Source organism: Nelumbo lutea, chromosome 3 (genome assembly GCF_056320005.1).
Source record: "Nelumbo lutea isolate HS-2025 chromosome 3, American lotus-T2T, whole genome shotgun sequence".
Lineage (NCBI taxonomy): Eukaryota > Viridiplantae > Streptophyta > Magnoliopsida > Proteales > Nelumbonaceae > Nelumbo > Nelumbo lutea.
In genome coordinates this window covers 38,619,472-38,639,756 of record NC_142686.1, presented here as the reverse complement: position 1 = coordinate 38,639,756, position 20,285 = coordinate 38,619,472, and the positions used below count along the sequence as shown (strand labels likewise).

The 20,285-nt window shown below is 35.7% G+C and overlaps 1 protein-coding gene across 9 annotated transcripts; it reads left to right on the top strand.

Annotated features, from left to right (window-relative positions):
• The first annotated feature begins 861 nt into the window (after positions 1 to 861).
• On the top strand, positions 862 to 19,292 carry LOC148864344 (serine/arginine-rich splicing factor SR34A-like). 9 transcript variants are annotated; one of them, XM_088977415.1, is made up of 15 exons: positions 1,197 to 1,405; positions 2,202 to 2,237; positions 2,303 to 2,553; positions 2,706 to 2,828; positions 6,626 to 6,691; positions 6,796 to 6,870; positions 9,395 to 9,503; positions 9,640 to 9,686; positions 9,785 to 9,842; positions 14,194 to 14,243; positions 14,360 to 14,416; positions 16,026 to 16,117; positions 16,222 to 16,284; positions 16,401 to 16,443; positions 18,999 to 19,292. In XM_088977415.1, exons 3-15 carry the CDS (start codon positions 2,503 to 2,505, stop codon positions 19,017 to 19,019), a joined length of 855 nt encoding a protein of 284 aa, XP_088833541.1. In that variant the 5' UTR covers positions 1,197 to 1,405; positions 2,202 to 2,237; positions 2,303 to 2,502; the 3' UTR covers positions 19,020 to 19,292. The 9 variants fall into 9 exon arrangements, with proteins under 9 accessions (XP_088833542.1, XP_088833537.1, XP_088833540.1 ...); XM_088977413.1 differs by having other exon boundaries at positions 1,258 to 1,405; positions 2,303 to 2,565; XM_088977414.1 differs by lacking the exon at positions 2,202 to 2,237 and having other exon boundaries at positions 1,122 to 1,405.
• The last annotated feature ends 993 nt before the right edge of the window (positions 19,293 to 20,285 follow it).

The window sequence follows — 20,285 nt, the reverse complement described above, 5'->3', positions numbered from 1 at the left end:
CAACTATCGAACGACGGAGGTATAATGATAAACCCTAATCAAAATGGTGAGGATTTTGTATTGATCACTCGTTTTTTTTTTTTTGTTTCTTTAGCATTAATAAACCCTAATCAAAGCGGTGAGGGTTTTGTATACTAATCCATGTACAAATTTTGGTCGCTTTTGCAGGGGGTTTCTTTCGCTTTTACATGCGAGGTGGGCGTATGCAAAGGTCGAGTGGGGTAGTCATGCGTAGGGGCGTGCAGGGTGGGCATGTGCAAGGGCCAAACGGGGCATGCGACTGTGTAGTCAGGCATTTCTATGAACATGTGCCATATATATATATATATATATATATATATATATACTTTTCCCATGCAAATACGTCGATGCAGACCGCGGTGCTAGTGCCGGTCCCTCCCCTTCTCCTCCTCGAGCTGATACGATACAAGTGAGTGGGTCAATCATATGAGGTTACTTTAAGGTAGACTTGAAGGGTTACATGATGGGATTTTTGAAAGGGCATTTTTGAACATAAAAAGGGTAATGTTGGGATTTTTCAAAGTTATAACAGTCATGTGATGGTACATTTGAATGATTTATGAGGGACATTAATGATGAGGGAAGATTTAGACAATGGTTAGAAACAAGGGTATACTTAGTCAATTAATCAAATTTCAAATAACAAAGGTATACTTAGTCAATTAATTAAATTATAAGGGTAATTTAAGAAATTTATTTTATATTTATTTATATATATATTTATAAATATCAAAAAAACAAAAAAATTAACGAACCAATAGTTAACCAAACTGATCAACCGATTAACCGATTTACTTCAATTCGGCATTTATTATCAGTTTTCCACAAACTGGTTCGGTTACCGAACCGTGAACTATCAAAGCTGCGTTTTGGCGGGGAGCCGGGGATTAACGCAGCTTTCATAACTTTTGAGTTTTGAAGCGGCTTCATTGAAAAGCTCAATCAAAACCGAAACCCTCTCAAACGGGCTTTAAGAGCTGGAACGGAAAATCTCTTCGACTCTGCGCACATGCCATCTAGCCGCACATCGGAAATATCTTCCGTACAAGTTGTCAAATTCACGTGGAGATGTTCTCAAATTGTGGTAGGATGTTCGTGCCAAAGTGTTCGCAGAGATCTTGCTTTCAGGAGATCCCGTCTCCCAATTAGCCACCCGACTTGCCATTCAGCTATTTGGATCTTTTGGTCCCGGTTGGACTGAGAGGGTTTTGTATCTTTTGTATGCGATTTGTCTCTGTTCCAACACTTTTCTCTGAAGCTGTTCCCTCAAGAAACCCTAACCTCCGTCACTGTTTGCTCGAGTTACTGTTTGCGCAGATTTCTGTCGGTGAAGGAAAGGAAATAATTGATCGACAGAGGCAGGGCATTCATACTCTTGATCTTGGTATGATGTTCCGTTTTCTCTTCCTAGTTTTTTTTTTCCCTTTTTTAATTCATTTTTAAACATTATTTTTCGTTCATTTGTTGCTAGTTGGTCTGGGGGGCGTTATCTTTTAAAGATTCGATCATTCGAGTGATTATTTCTTTCCCATCCTCCTTGCACGGATGCTTCGGGGATTATATTTTGTAATACTTTCTTATACGACTCTTTATCGTCTCACTCAAAATCATCGATTCGTTAAAGGGTTACTAAAATAGACGGTAATTGTTGTGTTCTTATAGATTTATTGAGAGCGATGTAGTTCATTGAATCGCAACTTGACTCTGTATGACGAAATCTTATTTGAATGTTGTTAGCGAGCCAACGTTGATATGAATTGTTGTGTTTAGCATTCAATTGGAAGGATTAGCTCGTACCCATCAAACAGTGACTAGTTGACTACATAGAACAAGCGAAGACTTCGACTTCAACAACTGAAAGACGAGAAATAAAGCATTAGGAAAAAACAAGTTCCAGGATTGGAACTTCTTGGAGTTTCTATTTTTCCTTTACTTTTTACAAGTAAAACCTAGAAAAACAGAATTTGTTATTTGGTAAACGGTTTTTTTTTGCCTTATGGCTCTTCGCTTATGTTTAATTTAGGAACAATTTCATTCGTACTCTTAAATGAAGCAAAATGGAAGTTTTGTGGAGGGCCTCGCCCTTTTCCTCCTTAACTAATCTCCTAGAAGGCTGTGAGTTATTGCTAATATACAGAGAAAAGCGGGATACTGAGGGTATATATTGCATATTTCTCCAGGTTCTTTTCTTGCAGTTGTGAAGAAAGCTGATTAAGGTAAATGCGCATCTCTTTTGCCAGCCTTATTGTGTGTAATAACACGGACACTTTCTTTATGATAGATGAAAGGCGCTGGAACAAATAGGAGCTTTGCAACCATACATAGGGGTGTAGAGAGGGAGTGGGAGAAATCGGGGTGGAGTTTTGTGTATTTTGATCTCATGCTCACGATATCATCTGCGCCTCTGCATAAAATCAGAGAGGATGAGGAGATAAAAAATTTATTTCAAATTTATTATAGCCGTGGAGCATCTTGGAGCATATGAGCAATGGAGCTTGTGGAGCACCATTCACATCGAGGATTGCTCTCTTGGTTTGCTTCATGGTTTTGGTTTTGCTTTGATTATGTTCTCGTAAAACAGTTTCATGGTGCTCAGAAATAGTTTAATATCATTGGCTGGAATGATTTGATTTTGGATGAGAGTATAGCCATCTTTATTATGATATGCCTTTTTGTCTGTGCAGCAAAGGTTGTTTATTGAAGTTTCTATATTATTAGGAATGAGTGGTCGTTCAGCTCGCACAATCTATGTTGGCAACCTGCCCTCAGATATTCGAGAGTGGGAAATTGAAGATCTATTCTATAAGGTTTGGTTGGCTATTTCTTTCAATGTTGCTTGAAGGATTACTATTTATGCATTTTTGTCACCTCTGCATGGCATTCAATTAATGGTTCTGAGTTGGTATTGACATATACCATGACTGGCATTGATTTGTTTACAATTTTGTATTTGGCACATTATTTGTGATTCTTGATAAATTTTCTCATTTTCCTTTTTGCTATGGATTTGATGTTATTTTGCATTTGATGATTCCAGATCTGTGAGTAATCTGCAAATGAACATGCAGATCTTTTTAGTGACAGCCTTATCCACAACTTGCAATTCATCATGGCAATGAGACACAAGCCATCATCTTTATGTTGAAACCAGTTAACCACCTTATAAACCTACTTCTTATCTGGTCAACACTTCTTTGTTTCACAAACAGAAACCACATTCTAGAGTTCGGACTGTTGATGGGGTATTCACTTAAGAAATCAAACAAAACAGAAAATATTAATTGATTCGGGTGTAAACATGTGTGATCTTTGTGCTAAGATTACTTAAATATTTGGATGGTGGATTTCATTCACTAAAAGAAGACCAACCCAACAAGTGCACTCACTTTTTATCAACCCAATTAATCAAAAATTTTTTATTATTTTGATCAGTAAATTGAAATTTTTATTGAGATGAATAAAATGGTTCTAGACAATGTATTGGAACACTGCAGAAAGAGAAAACATAATCACAAGTTCACTTTGCATGGCCTGAATTTAAGGATTTAAAGCTTACCCATTTGGCTTGGTTTTGATGCCATTAAAAAGAGCACTTGACTGCCTGACAACGTGCCCCAAGCCCAAATTATGTGATCTGGACACAAGTCACACAACTTGAGCAAGTTATTTTTCATGGATGTGATACAAATAACTTTGCACACTTGCATCTTTCACTTAACAAATGATTTTGTTGATCCTTTATCTAAGATTGATGCTTGAGGGGATTCCATAGGTTTTCTATTCTATCTAAAAATGAAGGGCTGTTGCTTTGTTCAAATCTGGGAGCAATAGTTTTGCACAAAAAAAAAGCCAATGGATAGGTCATATTCAGTCCACCCTCCCAAGAGGCCAAGGCCTTGGATGGGCAGGCCCAAGATTGGGTTGTGATCCTTCATAAGAAGTAAATAGGGAAAATACCCAATATTAGTGATGGAAGAGAGGATAAGAGTTACGCTGGCGAAGCCAATTGAGAGTATTCTTGAGGTTATGTTTACATACTTCAAATTTTACCTATTAAAGGGATTATAGGGAAAGAGATAAAAATGAAAAATCAATGTGCGAGTTTCTTGGGAAAAAAACAAATTTGTAAGCTCTGGTGCTAATATGTTGTTGCAGTGATTTAAAAGGCATTCTAGGGAAAGAGATAAAAGTGAAAAATCAATGTGCAAGTTTCTTGGGAAAAAAACAGATTTGTAAGCTCTGCTGCTAAAATGTTGTTGCAGTGTTTTAAAAGGCACGCCTAGGTGCACAGGCATGCGCCTTTTAAAATTTTGTGCTTTTTGCTCATTTTTGAGTCTTAACGGCTGGGCTCCGAGATCCCCCTATTTGCTTATGTTGTTCATTCATTCATTGCAATAAAATATCTTCTTAAAAAGCAACGAAAGTTGTAAAATCATTATTTTTTATGTGAGAAATAAGACTTTCGGACCCTAACATGGACTTGTTCGGGCTTGCCTCGAGGGGCATGCTACAAAGGCGACTCATAGAATCAAGAATGCAATGTGTTTTACATCACATTAACTACTTGAAGCAATGCAATTAAGGAAAAAAGAGATTATGGGTATTACATGCTTGAAAATGCTTTATATGTTTGCTTTTATTTTTAAATTTTCATTTGAATACACTTTACATGTTATGTTTATGTATTTTAATTTTAGATAATAGGTTTTTAAATCATTTATTTTAAAATTTAAGTTTATATTTTTATTAACATTATGTTTTGATATTTTTAACTTTTTTTTTAATAATTTTGCGCCTTTCTTAAAAAGGCGTGCGCCTTGCCTTGCGTCTCAGGCACAAATTGGCCCTTGCGCTTTTAAAACACTGTGTTGTTGGTATATAATGGGAGAGGACCTCAAGGGAGGGAGGGATGGATTTTCTTGATAATGATCCATCTCTTCGTTTCTTGTTCTCATGTTTTAGGGATTTGGAATTGCAGCCATAATAAATACAATGCTTATTTTAGCATTTCAGCAGATGTTTTCTCCACTTGAAAAAGGAGGAAAGATCCTGTGGATTTGCATAAATCTATGATTCTATGGTCCATATGGGAGGAGAGCAATTTGCTAGGGTATTTTCTAACAATGGGTGACCATTTGATGTTAGCCTGTTGGTCATAATTTTCAAGGCACCAAGGTGAAGTTAGGTGACCGGGGGGGGGGGGCGCCTGGGCACTTTTTTTTAAAAATAAATCTGTAGGTTCCATTAGTGACTAGCAACCATCATTCATTAATAATGATCTATAATTTTCATAAAAAATTATGAACTGCATATTCAAATATAGAAAATCCGCATACTAGTGAGAAGGAAAAAGAATAGAGAGAAGAAAATTCAGAATATATGGGCTGGGCCCCTGTCTTTCTCTTAGGAAAAGAAGAAAAGAAAAGGTGGAAGAAGAAGAAGAATGTGTTTATTAGACAAACTTTTAAGTTCTTCCTAGCTATTGGTTCAAGTTTTTAAGTCTTTAAGGGTTCAAGACAGCATATGCCAACATATGTGTTTATTGAACCCTAACAAATAAGAAAACAGTACAAAGAAATTGGTATATAAACCCACAAAATTAATATTTTAGTTTAATAATGCCTATTTTATTAGTATATTTTCAAAAAATTAATAACATAAAAGTAGTTCATCATGTACAAATTTGCTTGGCGATATTAAACAAGGCGACCCTCCATGAGCACCTTGTTGCCTAGGTGTCACCTTGACAACTATGCTATTGGTTGTATATAGATTTCCATGAATGAAATGATTTGAGGATGAACCTATGTGATAGCTCATTAGTTTCTAGAAATGTTGTTTAGACTTGGGCTTTGCATGTGCAAGGTGCAACCAATCAAGAGGAAAGAGAAATATTTCAGTAATACGCAGGAAAGTGAATAAGGATGAGACTTTTATTGGGTTTCATGTTGGGAGTTAACAAAAATAGAAATGGCAGTTGCTGATAACAAAAAAAAGAAAAAGAAAAAAAGTACTTCCTATCATTATGCAGCAGAGATTGGAATCTAATGGAGGATGAAGGCATGTTCCACCAGTAGCCTTTGATTATGAATATTGGAGGATGTCTGCCTTGTTAGTTTCTTTTGGTTTGTAAGATCATAAGGCAAAGCTCTACAATACCGCCAGCATATCCACACCAGGAGTCTCTAGAAATTCTTCATTTTGATGCACTGTAATCGATTACTAAATCTAATGATGAAATGTTTCCATTTTCTTGCTCAGGATGTAGGTATTCTCTTCATCAATAGCTCCTTTCTGTTGATAAAAAGAGAATGCGGACAACAAATATTTTTTTCCCTCCCCCCCTAAAAAAATCAGTTAATTAGACTTCAACTAGATAAGTTTTTGCCTTTGTTGAGTATTCAAAATAGCTAATTGGATTATTTGGAATAGTTTTATACTAAACCTTTTTATAATGCACACAACAAAATACTCTAGAAGATAATTTAATCTATATTACAGGCTGAGAGATGGTGGGTTTGGCAATTCTTTTTTGTAGTTAGGTAAATATTTTAAATATCTTAGAATATTGAATCGTGTAAAATTTGTTTTTCATTTGCTGCAGTATGGTCGAATTTTGGATATTGAGCTGAAAATCCCTCCTCGTCCTCCTGGATACTGTTTTGTGGAGGTATTTTCTCTTCTGACAATTTTTATGCTTTATTACATCTAGTGTCAAAATTAAAAAACTTTTGCCTATGTTGTTCAATAATGTTTTGCTTATCTCTTATGTAGTTTGAGAGTGCTCGAGATGCTGAAGATGCAATCAGGGGTCGAGATGGCTATAACTTTGATGGCTGTCGTTTGAGGGTAAGGATTTATTTGGCACTTGAATAGTTCTCTACTGGAAAGATCTTTGGAATTAATTCCCCAGTGTACCCTGCCGGTGGTGCCAATGGACGAAGGTGTAAAGATCTTTGGAAGTATTTCTCCACTTGGACCTTCTGGCAGTGCCCATTACTAATATTTTAAGGTATTTTTAATTATTCACAAAAATAGTTAATACTGATTTTTAAATTTTATAATTAATATTAAAAAATGAATAAATCTATAGTTATTGTTAATAATTCTTAATTATGAATTAATAAATCTTATACTTATTTTATAAAAATTATTACTGTTGTTAATAGTAATATTCGGTAATATTATTAATTAATAAAACTAATATTATGAATTATTAAAAAGTAATAAAATAATTAATTTGATTATTCATGTAAATAATTATTAAATTTTAAAATTTAATCTTAATAAAATAATTATTTTTTTTGGTAATATGTCACTAACATTATAATTATTAAAAACAGTAATATATTTTGGTATTAAACTTTGGTAATTCTGAAATAATGATGAACATATAAATAAAATATTAGATTTTTAATTAATCAAAATATTAAAATAGTAATGAAAATAATTAATTTAATTATTCATGAAAACAAATATTTTTAAAATTTAATATTAATAAAAAATTAATTATTATTGGTAATTAATTAATTTTGGTAGTATACCACTAATATTAATTACTAAAAAAGGTAATGTATTTTGGTAATTCTTAATAAATCATGGATATAAATAATAGATTTTAAGTGAATTTTGCTATTTTGTAATTAATCCTGAAAGTAATTAAATAATGTTGGTAAACTATTACTAAATTGTTGAAAATATTAGTAATTAATCCTAAAAATATTAATAAAATAAAAATTAATAATTATTAGAAATAGTAATATTATTTAGGAATTTTTATATAACCACGAAAATAATTAATTAATTTTGGCATGAGTTATAACAAAATAAAATGAAATTATTAATTATAAACAATTTTTAATATACCATTCAAAGTAAATGGGTTGGATTAATGAAAACCGAACCTTACTCAATTGATAGTGTGTGGGGAGGGAGAGAAAGAGAGAGAGAGTTGTGTCTTAGTTAGGAGATGGCGTGGTGGGAAGGGAGAGGGAGGGAGAATTGAGGAGAGAGCAGCATGGGGGTTTGGAGCAAGGAGAGGCATGGTGACGTGGATGGATGGATGTGTAAATATTGTATTAAATATATAATAATATTTATTATATATCAAAATATATTTAAAATATTATTTACATATTAATTTTCCTTTATTTTAATAAATATCTTTCTGAAAGTAAACTTTTAATTAAAAAATGTGATTTTAATTATTATCTGATAATATCAATAAATATTAAGAAATTGACCAAAATTACTGAAAATGTAAAAAATAAATTTATATTTATTGAAATAAAATTTTCAATGAAAAATGATCGATAATTTTAATTAATAAATTTGTATTTATTAATATTTTAATTAATTATCAAAATTTCAGTAATTATTGATTTCAATAATTAATTTTCAAAACTTTCTGAAATTAAATTACCCAAATCAGTAATTTTCAGCATGTAATTTTTAGTAATTAAAATTTCCAATTTACCAAAATTACAAAAAAAAAGTATAGTTTAGGTGTTGATAATTATTGATTAACATGGTTTTCGAACTATCGTTGACCCGAACGGTCAGATTGTTCGACCTGGGAACCATCTAGGCAACCGATTCCGTTTTACCCCAAACTCGGACCCTGGCCAAAAACTGTTGAATCGATCAACCCGAGCGGTCGAACCGTCGACCCACTCAACCCGTTCAATGTTTTTTGTTCGTTTTTAAATTTTAATTATTTTTTAATTATTTTTTTTAATTTATTTTGTCAGAACAGGCCACCCGTTCGGAACGGACGGTCGAACCGTCGACCCGGAAACCGGTGGCCAAAACAGTTCTGGTTCCAGGTTGTTTTTAAAACATTTATTCAATAATATCAATAATTATTGAGAATATAAAAATTATTTCACAAATTAATTTAACTAATTAGTTTTACCATGTTTTTTGGGTTTTTAGTTGGTTTATTGAGTATGTAATATAAACTAAGAGTTGTTTTAGAGGAATTTTAGGTTGGAGAGATAGTTTAGGAGAAATTTTAGGAGGGGGGTTGGCTAAGTGTTTTGGGAGGGGCAACTCCATGGGCTTCTAGAGGGAATCTTGCACCCCCTCTAGAATTGCTCGGTTTGGGTAACAAAGCAAGGAGAGGGCTGCTGACATGGCAAGCTCTACTTTAGTGTATATATATATATATATATATATATATATATATATATAGACGTGAATAGAATAAAAATATTGCTAGGATTTTCTTTTTCGCCTTTTTATGTAGACCAATTCCAAGGTGACCATCCTCTTCCTGGGTTAAAGTTGAGATTGCTCATACATAGATGGGAAAGACAGGTTTACATGACATTTCATTTTTTTTATAAGATTTCTTGCTTTATTGTTGTTGCAGGTTGAACTTGCCCATGTTGGTAAGGGATCATCTTCAACTGATCGTCGTGGTGGTCATGGTGGAGGTGGTGGACGTTTTGGCAGTGTTTCACGCCGCTCTGAATATCGAGGTTCATTCATTTTTCCTCACTTTACATATGACTTGTTGTTTGACCTTTTGTCCTTTATATGTCTTGGTTCTGGTTTGCTATAGAGTATGGGTTATCTTGGATGGTGCTGAAGGTTTTCTGGTTTCTAACTATGTAGTTGTTGTTCGTGGACTGCCTTCTTCTGCTTCATGGCAAGATTTAAAGGTGGGTTGGGGGTGTTATTACTTAATCACTGGTCACACAAGTTTTTGAGTTTCCAAAGCCTAACCATAAAAACTCTGCTCATGATATGTTTTATTCAGGATCATATGCGGAAGGCTGGTGATGTCTGTTTTGCCCAAGTTTTTCGTGATGGTGATGGTATGCTTATCCAATAGTGTTATACATATTACAGGCAGTTTTCGTGATACAATAGGATGTTATTTATCTCTGCTAAATGGTATACAAGAATGATTTGTGTAGTAGGAGCAACTCCCTTTGTTATGTGATGTTTCTTGTTTGGACTTGGAGAAGAAAAGAGAAGGGAGAGTGATGAGAGAAGAAAAGACAAAAGAGCTGAATACTGAAAGAAACAAAAAGTGTGAGGCGTCAACCTCTATATTACTACTTGCGATTACAGCAGTTGTTTTGGGAAAATCTGTGATCTCTTGTTGTTTGGGGTGGATTTTACCCTCACCCTCCTGTAACCTATTTTTTATAATACTTCTTATAACTAAACATTATAATGAAAGTTCTGCCCTTGATAAGTTGGTTGGGACAGAACCTCAATAAAATAAAAGATGTAAGACCCAAGGCCCAGTAACAAATAAGTAACATATGGCCTAAAAACTGAGACATACAACAACCCAATAAAAACATATAAGTAGGAACTAATCTTGGTTCGATCTCTTAACATTACTTACAAAGCTATCTGTCACGAACAGTAAAATGACGAGAATGCCCCTGCTTGTACAGAAACTATAAATAATAGCAAACAATAAAAAAGAAACCAAACAACCCAGCCACAAATAACATATAATAGGCCCAATAAGCTCACTAGACAGAAATAAAGCTAATCCTCCAACAACTGATATTTTATAAAACTGATTAATTTAAAAAGTATTGGGAAGTGGCTCTGCAGTTTTGTTAATATAGGCCACAAATAGCATATAATAGGCCCAATAAGCTCACTAGACAGAAATAAAGCTAATCCTCAAACAACTGATATTTTATAAAACTGATTAATTTAAAAAGTATTGGGAAGTGGCTCTGCAGTTTTGTTAATATAGGTAACATGTTCTGAAGAAGGAAAACTTGCTGCATCTCTCCTAGTGTGTGCATCTGTGTCTTTACATACTTGCTATATGGAACCTCTTTTTCCTTCATTTGGATTTGGAGTTCCTTAGTCTTCCCACTTTGATGCCAAAGACTTGGGGCTGTTTGGCAAGTCTTTCTAGGTGGATCTTTCAACAGCCCAATAGATAAGAAGACGACTTAACCTTTGGGGTCTTGTCTTTAAAGATCAAGACTATGGTTCATGTCATGGTCTACTGGGCTGTTAAAAACAGATGGGAATGCTATTTTCAGTGTGGAAAGACCAGAAGCTTCATTTGAAACTTCCCGATTTTTGGCTAATTTGGTCTTTCTGCATGCTCATCTTTGGGTCTTTCAGTCTACATGATACCAAATGGAAAAGACCATTTTTAGTCTTCGAGCTTTCCACAGACCAAAAGGCGTGTTGAAAAGATGCAGCAAATGCCACCTTATTCAAACCTATCTCGCTCTCTTTCCACTAAAATCAAGGTTCAAAGTATCGATACGATACGCATATCGGCCGTAACGTATTGGTGCTTAGAAATGGCTGAAAGACTTTTTTTTTTAGTTTTTTTTTTCAAATTTTGGTTTTTTGGGAAGCTAAAAACATGTTCTTTATTATTAAAAAAATTGGGGTTCCGAAACATCTGGAAACAGGCGTTTCGGACCGTATCTTTTTTAAAAGATACCATACGATATGCCCGATATGGGGCGTATCGTATCGATACTTTAAACCATGACTAAAATAGGGAGGATTATCTGATTATGCGAAGACACACTGGAGTGGCTGTTCTATAGTGTTTATAGAAGTTTCAAGAGTTTTCAGCAATCAGCTCCTCAAAGATTTTAATTGGCCTTGTTGCAAACATCTATACCATTGAGTTGAAAGGTACTTCTAAAGATTCCATATTGTATGGATGGCAACTACTAGCTAATTTGGTCCAACAAAGGACCACTACTTAACTTTGGCAACTGTTTCTTAGGCAATACAGGGGGTGGAGGTGGCTTATTTTTTTTTGATAAATGATTGGTAATTTATTCATGATAATCAAAATGAAATTACAATACAGCCTGCCCAAAGGAGAGGCACAAGCTGGTACCTCTCCACAACAATAACAAAGCACTACATCAGACTAAGAAATGAAAGTTTACATAGCTGCCCAGAATAAATGTTCCCTTGATACCCCTTGCTTAGCTAACCCATCCGCTGTGGTGGAGGTGGCTTAGGAACTATGATGGATATATTCTGCTTAGCTTTTCTGGCCTTGTGAGAAGGTCCTTGATGAATGAGACCATTGCTCCTCTTTTTATTTTTTTTTATTTTTTTGATGAATCCATTGCTCCTCTTCAAAGGGCTGGAATCCTTTGTTTGGTTTGAGCTTAATAATCACAGGAGATTCAATGGTTATCAGGTGGATATCTTGGAGGAAGATCCCTAGCAATTCTAATACTTCATTAGAGGCAAAAGCACTCTATCATCTAACCTGGACACCTCATTTATATGGGTGTATAGATGAACAAATGCATAAGTTGAATTGTTGGCTAGAGGTGTGGGCTGGTCTGAACTTGAATAGGGGACTGCTGGCTTGGGGTCTCAAGATCTGGCTTGAGTTCTGTTGTATCCATGGTTCAAAGCATCAATACATCGTATCAGGGGTTTGAACCACCTGCTTCCCTTTGTTTTAGTTCTTTTTTTTTTCAAAATTTCACAGGGGCCGGTCTTAGCAAGGCCTATCCCCTGAAAATATTATAAATTCAAAATATTTAATGTTTTAGCGTATCAGGAGGGCTGATATGATACGATGCACCCCAATATGTGTCAAAATTTTGAATCTTGGTTGTATCTGGTTGGGGCTGGCAACTGTATTATAGGTTTTTCAGTTCCTTTGTGTTATTTGTCATAGATGGAAGCGAAGAAAGGAAGAGAGCAAGTTGTAAATAAAAAAAGTGGCAGCACTTCGCTAAAAAAAGTGTGGCAGCACCCAAACCAATGTTTTATTAAGTTTAAAATTAAAAAGACGGAAATACTCTCGTGCCACACATGTCAAAATGAGTATTACAATACTTCCCTTGATCAACCATATCCAATTTGTTACAGAACTCATTATGGTGCAAGTTAATCAGTAAACTTTTTAAGTAGACCTGTTCATGAGCTGGGCTTTGGGTTCAGTCCATGAACGTTTTTCACTGTTTCGGGCTAGGTCCATTCAAATTTTGGCAAAATCTCAATCTGAGCCCAGTCCATGAACATGTCAATTTGTAAATATGTCAGCTAACTTCTTAAAGCTTACAAGAGGAAGGCCCTTTTCAAACTTTTCAAATTTCATGAATTAAGCTTGTTAACCTCTATACATTTAGTCCTATCATGCTGGATTGTGTTGTGGGCGATGCTAAGGGCAATAGACATAGAACCAGATATAGAAAATCCCAACTTATAGCCATCAAAGTATTTAAGCACTGTACTTCAGCCATTCCATGTGCCATGACATGATATTCTACCTTATCACTAGATCTTGCAACTATGTTCTTCTTGCTTCTCCAAGTCACTAAATTTCTACCGACAAAGGTGTAATAACCTGTAGTAGATCTGCAGTCATCAATTGATCTTGCCCAATCAATATTCATGTACACCTACACCCATGCTTAGGGAATGAAAGAATGCATAAACTAACTAAACATTCCGATGAGAAATGCAATATCCTTCTAACCTTTGGGACTCTTGCATCTAGTAACATTTCTACACTATTTCCCCATATGTTATGGTTGAGATCCTAACTTCCTTGTGCCTTTGAGGAGATCTAGGATGATGTATTTCCTATATAAAATGAAGATCCCTTTATGAGATCTGGTAACTTCAATTCCTAGGAAATTACTTTAATGGATGCATACCCCTTTCAATTGCTAAATTTTGGATGCCAAATTCTTGTAATAACAAATCATCCTGTTCGTTGTGATAACAATATCATGCATGTATCACCCCCATGGCATACTCTTGAAGTGTGTTATATAAGCCTAGTGGATCAAGCATTGCTCTATTTTATTGTAAAAGGTAATAATGCATGGTTCACGGTCTACATTGAAAAAAAAAGTGCCAAAAGCTCCTGAGGCATTAGTGTGATGGTTACAAGTAGACTCATTTGACCTAGTTTATGGGAGGCAATAATGCAATATGACTAGGCAGAAGGATTTTGTACCTTGAACACTTGTAAAACTTTCATGATCAATATATTTGCATTAGATTATAACCATAATCTCTCTGTAGTCTGCACAATCTATCTCAGTTATAACCCAAAAGGTCAACTTTTGGATTCAACATTAGCTCTGGTTGTCTCAGACATTGTTTATTTTGCTATTGGTTTTGATTTCTATAGTTTCTGTGCAAACTTTTACTGTACTAAGATGCGGAGTGTTGTTTCAGGAACCATGGGTCTAGTAGACTATACAAATTATGAGGACATGAAATATGCTGTAAGCTATCATTTTTATTGTTTACATCTTTGTGGTTTAATGCATTTGGCATTGTGTTCAAATTCAAAAACTTGTCTGCCAATAAAAAACAACTGATGTTTCATTCTGTAATACAGATTCGGAAGCTTGATGATTCAGAATTTAAAAATCCATTTGCAAGGGCTTATATTCGGGTAATTCTTCTATTTCTATTGTGTTCGAGTCAATGCATCACTAGTTTTTTTTGAGGAATCAAGAAAAAAATTTCATTAAAAGGAAAAAGAGTTACATCCTAGCATCCTTGGTTGTCTATATGACACGCTGCATATGTTCTCAAAACTTCAAATTGAAAACGATTCTACATTATAAGGCTGTAATTCAAGGGTATTCCAGAAAATTTCCAACAAATCTGCCTCAGATACTTGATCAAAATCTGGAAGTTTGAGAACCCATTCTGAAATCATATTTGTCACCGCGGCTACCATGTATTCAATGTTGTTTGATCTATTCTCAAAAACTCTTCTATTTCTCTCCCTCCATATAAACCAACATACTGCAAAAGGGACACAACACCACATCATCTGAGCTCTCTTACTGCCTCTGAGTTTTGGCCACAAAGAGAAAATTTCTGCTGAAGTTGATGGATTAAATCCACTCACCCCAAATAGAAAAGAGAAGAACTTCCATGGAACTTGCTGTACTGCATGAAAAGAACAAATGGAAGACTGTTTCTTCCTCTGGTTACAGATATAACACCAGTTGGCAAGATGTAAACCTCTAGATTTCAGGTGAGCAGAGGTGAGGATGCTGTCATGAGCTACCAGCCATGCGAAAGCTTCTACCCTTGGGGGAACTGGGTTACCCCAAATTCCTTTTATCTGGTCCGAGACTCTGAGCCCCTTTCTTCTCTTGTTAAAGCTTTGTAGATTGACTTAACTGTAAATTTGCCTTACATTCTTTCCACCAAAGACCATCTTCTACATCTCTAGAAATTCTGGTTCCATTCTAATTTTTCCAGAAGCTCTTCCACTTCTTGATCTAGAAGAGGCCTTCTGAACTTTGGATTCCAGATCAGCTGCTTCCCTCTCCACTCGTAGCATTGGGCTATTGAGACTTGTTGTTCTTTAAAGCTTTGTCAATGCATGACCAGTTTCCTGTACACTAGAAGAATAGTTTCAAGATTTGACAATTAAAATTTACCACTAGTAGTTAATGTACAGGAATTCCATTGTCGCTTTTCTATTCATTACTATGATTTTGCATGTCTGCTTCTAATTCATAAGGCAAATTGAAGTTGTTGGCAAACAAAGGTCAAATGACATGAAGCTAAGACTTAACAAGTAAGAAATGCATAATATGCTGCATCTTTTCTGTTTTTTTCCCCTTAATCCAAAATTTGACACCAAAGTGCTTCAGACATAAGGCCATTCCTCCAAGGGCTAAAACTGGCCTATACATCTGGTTGGAACAATGCCATTTGTGGAAAGAGATTGCCAGGTTATAGTATGTTGGTTTGCGGGTTGCAGCATGAATAGAGGACCCTTGGTTCCTTATATTCCCGGTTAAAGGAGCAAACGTTTTTGCCACCAACATGAACTGCTCTCTGCTTGGTCAGGTGGATAACTAGACCAGAAAATGGTTGGACTTTCTCTTACTTTCGTCAACAAAATTTTGATTTCCTGATGCTGAAAAAATAAATTTATGAATTATTAAATAAATGAAGCTTGAATGCAAGGAATCTCCTGCTATTTAGTTTAATGGGCTTATGCTTCTATTTCTTTTTTTGTTTGTTAACTGTTGCAGGTGAGAAGCTATGAAGGTAGTCCAGCTAGAAGTCATAGTCGGAGTAGAAGCCGCAGTAGAAGCAGAAGCAGGAGTATAAAGAAGAGTCGGAGGTATCATGCTGTGCATGGCATTTTTTTTGTGGTTTACTTAATTTTTTTTCTTATTTTTATGTCTTTCGACATAGTTGATGACTGTTTCTTCACCTCTTTATCAGTAAATCATTGAATGGATCTGCCTCTAGATCTCCATCAAGATCTAGATCTGCATCTCCAGCCAGGTATTTGGTTGTTGTACTATTATTTTCTTTTAAGAGCTTTCATACCATTTCAGATGAATTTTTGCCATGTTGCAGCTTGCTTGGTTAATCCATCTGATCTTGTCTTGAAAATGCAGATCAAAGTCAAGGTCAAAGTCCCGGTCAGTCTCTCCACACCAGGTAAGCTCTTTTCCTTAGTTGAGAAACAAAGAATATTACATTATTATTTAATATTCACAGCTTTCTTTCTTGAACCTTTTACGTATGGGTTGTTCCATGTTTGGATAAAGCCCTTGCTAGGGTTGGAGGCAGGGGCAGAAAATTTATTAGTCTGTTCAAATTTTATATGCATAGAGCTTAGAGCTAGTATCGATTTATGCTATTTCTTTTACCAATAAAGAATCAATGTTTTTTTTTTCTGTTCTAAGTGAAACTGATATCTACTATTTCCCCACTGGTCCTGCTCTGCTTTTGATGTCTTATGATTAATCACTCTATTAATGTTCATGGTGGCATACCAGACATCCTTAAATTTGGCCTAGTCACCACTAGCCTCCCTTTTGCTTTCCTTTACAATTCCCATTTAAGGAATCAAACCCAAGAACAACTGATTCCAAGTGACCCCTTATTAGCTATCACATCTGCCACACAATTGGCATACCTTGACTTATAGCTTTGATCCCAGATCCTCTGGCAATTGCCTTATCTCCCTTGTTATGCACCCATAAGACCATGGGCCCGTATTGGTCCTCCTTAACCAACCAAGGACCATTTTGGAATCACCTTACACCACCAGGCTGCAGGCTGTAATAATTAAGAGGTTTAGCTTATCCTCATACCTGATTGAACTGGATTCCCCAAGACTGTTTTAAAAGCAAGAGGTGCAAGAAAAGCACAAAGGACCTTTTAGCGTTTGAGGTGCAAAGCGCAAGGTGAGGTGTGCAGTTGGACAAAGCAAGCAAGGAGTTTTTCTTTGAAAAGCTAAAATAAAACAAACAAAAATGAAAAACCTTACTTTTAAAAGACATTTAAATAAAATGTTTAAAAATCTTATTGGATCAAATCAAAATACATAAACAATACATACAAGATAAATTCAAAGTAAGAGTAAAAGCAAACAGATCCAGTTGCATCACTTGAAGTAACTAATATGATGTTGGAGGGCAATTGGGCCCAAACAAGCCCATGTGGAGGTTTGAGACCAGCACCCCCAAACCTAGATATTAGTTTTTTTTCTCTTCTTTAACGAGAACTTTTCCATTTGATATCCTCTCTGCAACAACTAGGGCTTCAGGCAAGGTTCAAAGTATCAATACGATACACTCCGTATCGGGCGTATCTTATGGTATCTTTTGGTCCCTGATACACCGATACAACTGTTCACCGATACTTGTAACTGAAACTTGAAAAAAAAAACTAAAAAAAAAGGAATATTGTTCGAATTTCCAATACACCTCTGCTGATACACAGAGGTGAATTGATACTTTGAACCTTGGCTTCAGGTAGTCAACTAGTGCACAAGCATCAAGAGAATGTAAGCTAGAAGTTAAATAGACCATTAGAAAGGTTTAGAACATATAAAGAATGCATAGAAAGTACTAGAATAAAAAAGGTAAATTTATAAAATGTATGTGCTTGGGCCAACATGCAAGGTTTACCAGGTTCAGGTGAGGTCAATGCCTTAAAATGTGCCTTGCCCCTTTACCTAGGTACACCTAAACACTGCCTCAAGCTGCACCTATAAAATTTTAATTTGGTAAAACCAGATTCTAGAGGAGACCAAAATGGGGGAAGGTGTATAGATCTGTTCTAATATAGTGTTTAAATGCCAATGCTTTTGTTTGTCAGAAAAAAATGCTTCTGATGTTTTCACCTGATGTGGGGTGAGGTGGGGAGCGGCATTCCACCATCTTTTTAATTTAGTAGTTTGGCCTAGACCTACCATTCTATCCAATTCTGAAGTCTGTTGGGGTTGGTATATTTTTATCCCTCTTGTTTGTGGAAGAGGGTAGAAAGTAGCAGATTTTGATACTGCTGCCTCCCTAAACTGACAGATATCCGTGTTCAGATTGATGAATATTTATTTCTATTCAGGAGTTCCAATTTGCCATTGATCCATAGTTGTCAAGGGTGTCTAAGTGACTCTGGGCAACAGTGGGGTGCCTAGGTGATAAGAATTTCATAAAATAAAAAATTAAAATTTGCCTAGGCCCCTAATTTTATATACCATTCAGCTTGCATTTTAATTGAAAAAATAGCAATTCCCTAAATTTCCTCACAAAACATGGCAAATCATCATATCTTGGACATTAGTATTTCAAGTATATTAATTTCATATCAAATTGGCAACTAAAGAAAGCTAGATTTTTTTATGATAAAATTTAATATACAGCAAGTAAAAGAGAAAATATTAGTATAAAAAAAATTCTTTTTTTTTTGTTTTTTTACATATATTAGTAAGATATGAACGATATTTTAATGAAGCTCCTGCTTTGTCATTTTTGTAATTTGGGTGGGTGCCCTGTTTCTGCAAGTCAAGGCATTCAGGTTGGAGGTGCAGCCAAGGGCACCTAGTCACCTAGGCAACGCAACACCTTGACGACTATGCACTGATTTTCCTATGCATCCTGTTTTCTGTTGTATGCATCCTGTTTTCTGTTTTTTCTTTTTTTTCATTCATTTGTTTTTTATGCCTCTCTGTGTGGTCTTGTTACTGAAGTCAGTTCTCCTTTCAGGCGAGATCCGGCAGTGGTTGAACCTCCGGTAGGTATTTTGGAGCATCATATTGTAACGTATGTGGATCCCATGGAAGTGTTTCAAATGTGATGTATTCCTCTCTTGTGCCATGATTTCAAGTCATGACATAGGTAGTCAAGACAGGTGGTTTTACCATATAGGTCGAAGTTCAAGTCACTTTTTGAGTTTATGTTTCTTGCTACTGTTTTATTATTGATTATTGACTTGTGTAGTAATTTTCAGTGCTAAAAATAGCCTTTTGACGTTTACATATAGACGAATTTTCTCCTCTATTCTTTTTGTTTTCTTTTTCCTCCGCTACTTCTGCTTGCAAAGTTGCAATGCTCAAATATCTCTAATATCGTAATTATTACCTAAGATTTCCGTCTTATCTTTGCATAAATAGTAAATGCCTTTTGGCTTGTATTCAACTATTATTGTCATGGTAGTTTATGCCCATTTGTTAAGTGAATTAATGCATTGGCCATGGGATAAACGGAACTCACATTGTCTGTGAGAAGAGTTCGCCTTTAGTCCAGGTACCCTCAGTCAGGGACTCAGGGCACTCGTAATTGGAGGATGTGCCACTTGTTCTCTAATATGTGTAAACAGTTGAAGCATGTGAGGGATGCTTCACACCGTTGGTCAAGTAAAACCCATTTTTGAGTATTCGTTCTCTTCTCCCTCTCTCGCCCCACATTCACCCGGTGGCGACTTAACATTCATTACCGTTGGCGACAAACAACCATCACCGGCGGATGGATCAACCTCAGGGAGAGGTTACTGCTTGCAGCCTTGTTCCCTTAAAACTGCTCTCACCATGGTTATCAGCTCTCTGTTACAAAGGCTGGTCTTGTGCTCCTTCAGCACCGTCTGAACAATGTTACTAAATGCCCCATACGCCTTGTGGCTCGTCACCGTTGTCAGTCGGATTCATGTCCGCAGATGTCTCGTTCGCCTGGCAGCCGTTGAGAAGAATGCCTGCATCTGGGTGCAGAGACTCCACCAGACTCCACTCCAGTATAGATTAGACCACCCCAGACCACCCCAGGTGCCAGTGTTCCCAAGGCTGCAGTCGGAATCTCACATGGGCGCTTCTACAAACGCACAAAACGAGTCTCTCTCACAATTTCCGGCAATCTATAATGACTAAATGGAAAGATCACCCAGAATATCTACTTTGTTTCACCACAGGTGAAATGAATCCAAAATTTTTATAATCAACTCCAACAAAACAATACCAAGAATAATCGGAAATGAAGAACGAGGATTTCTTGTTTGAGTGT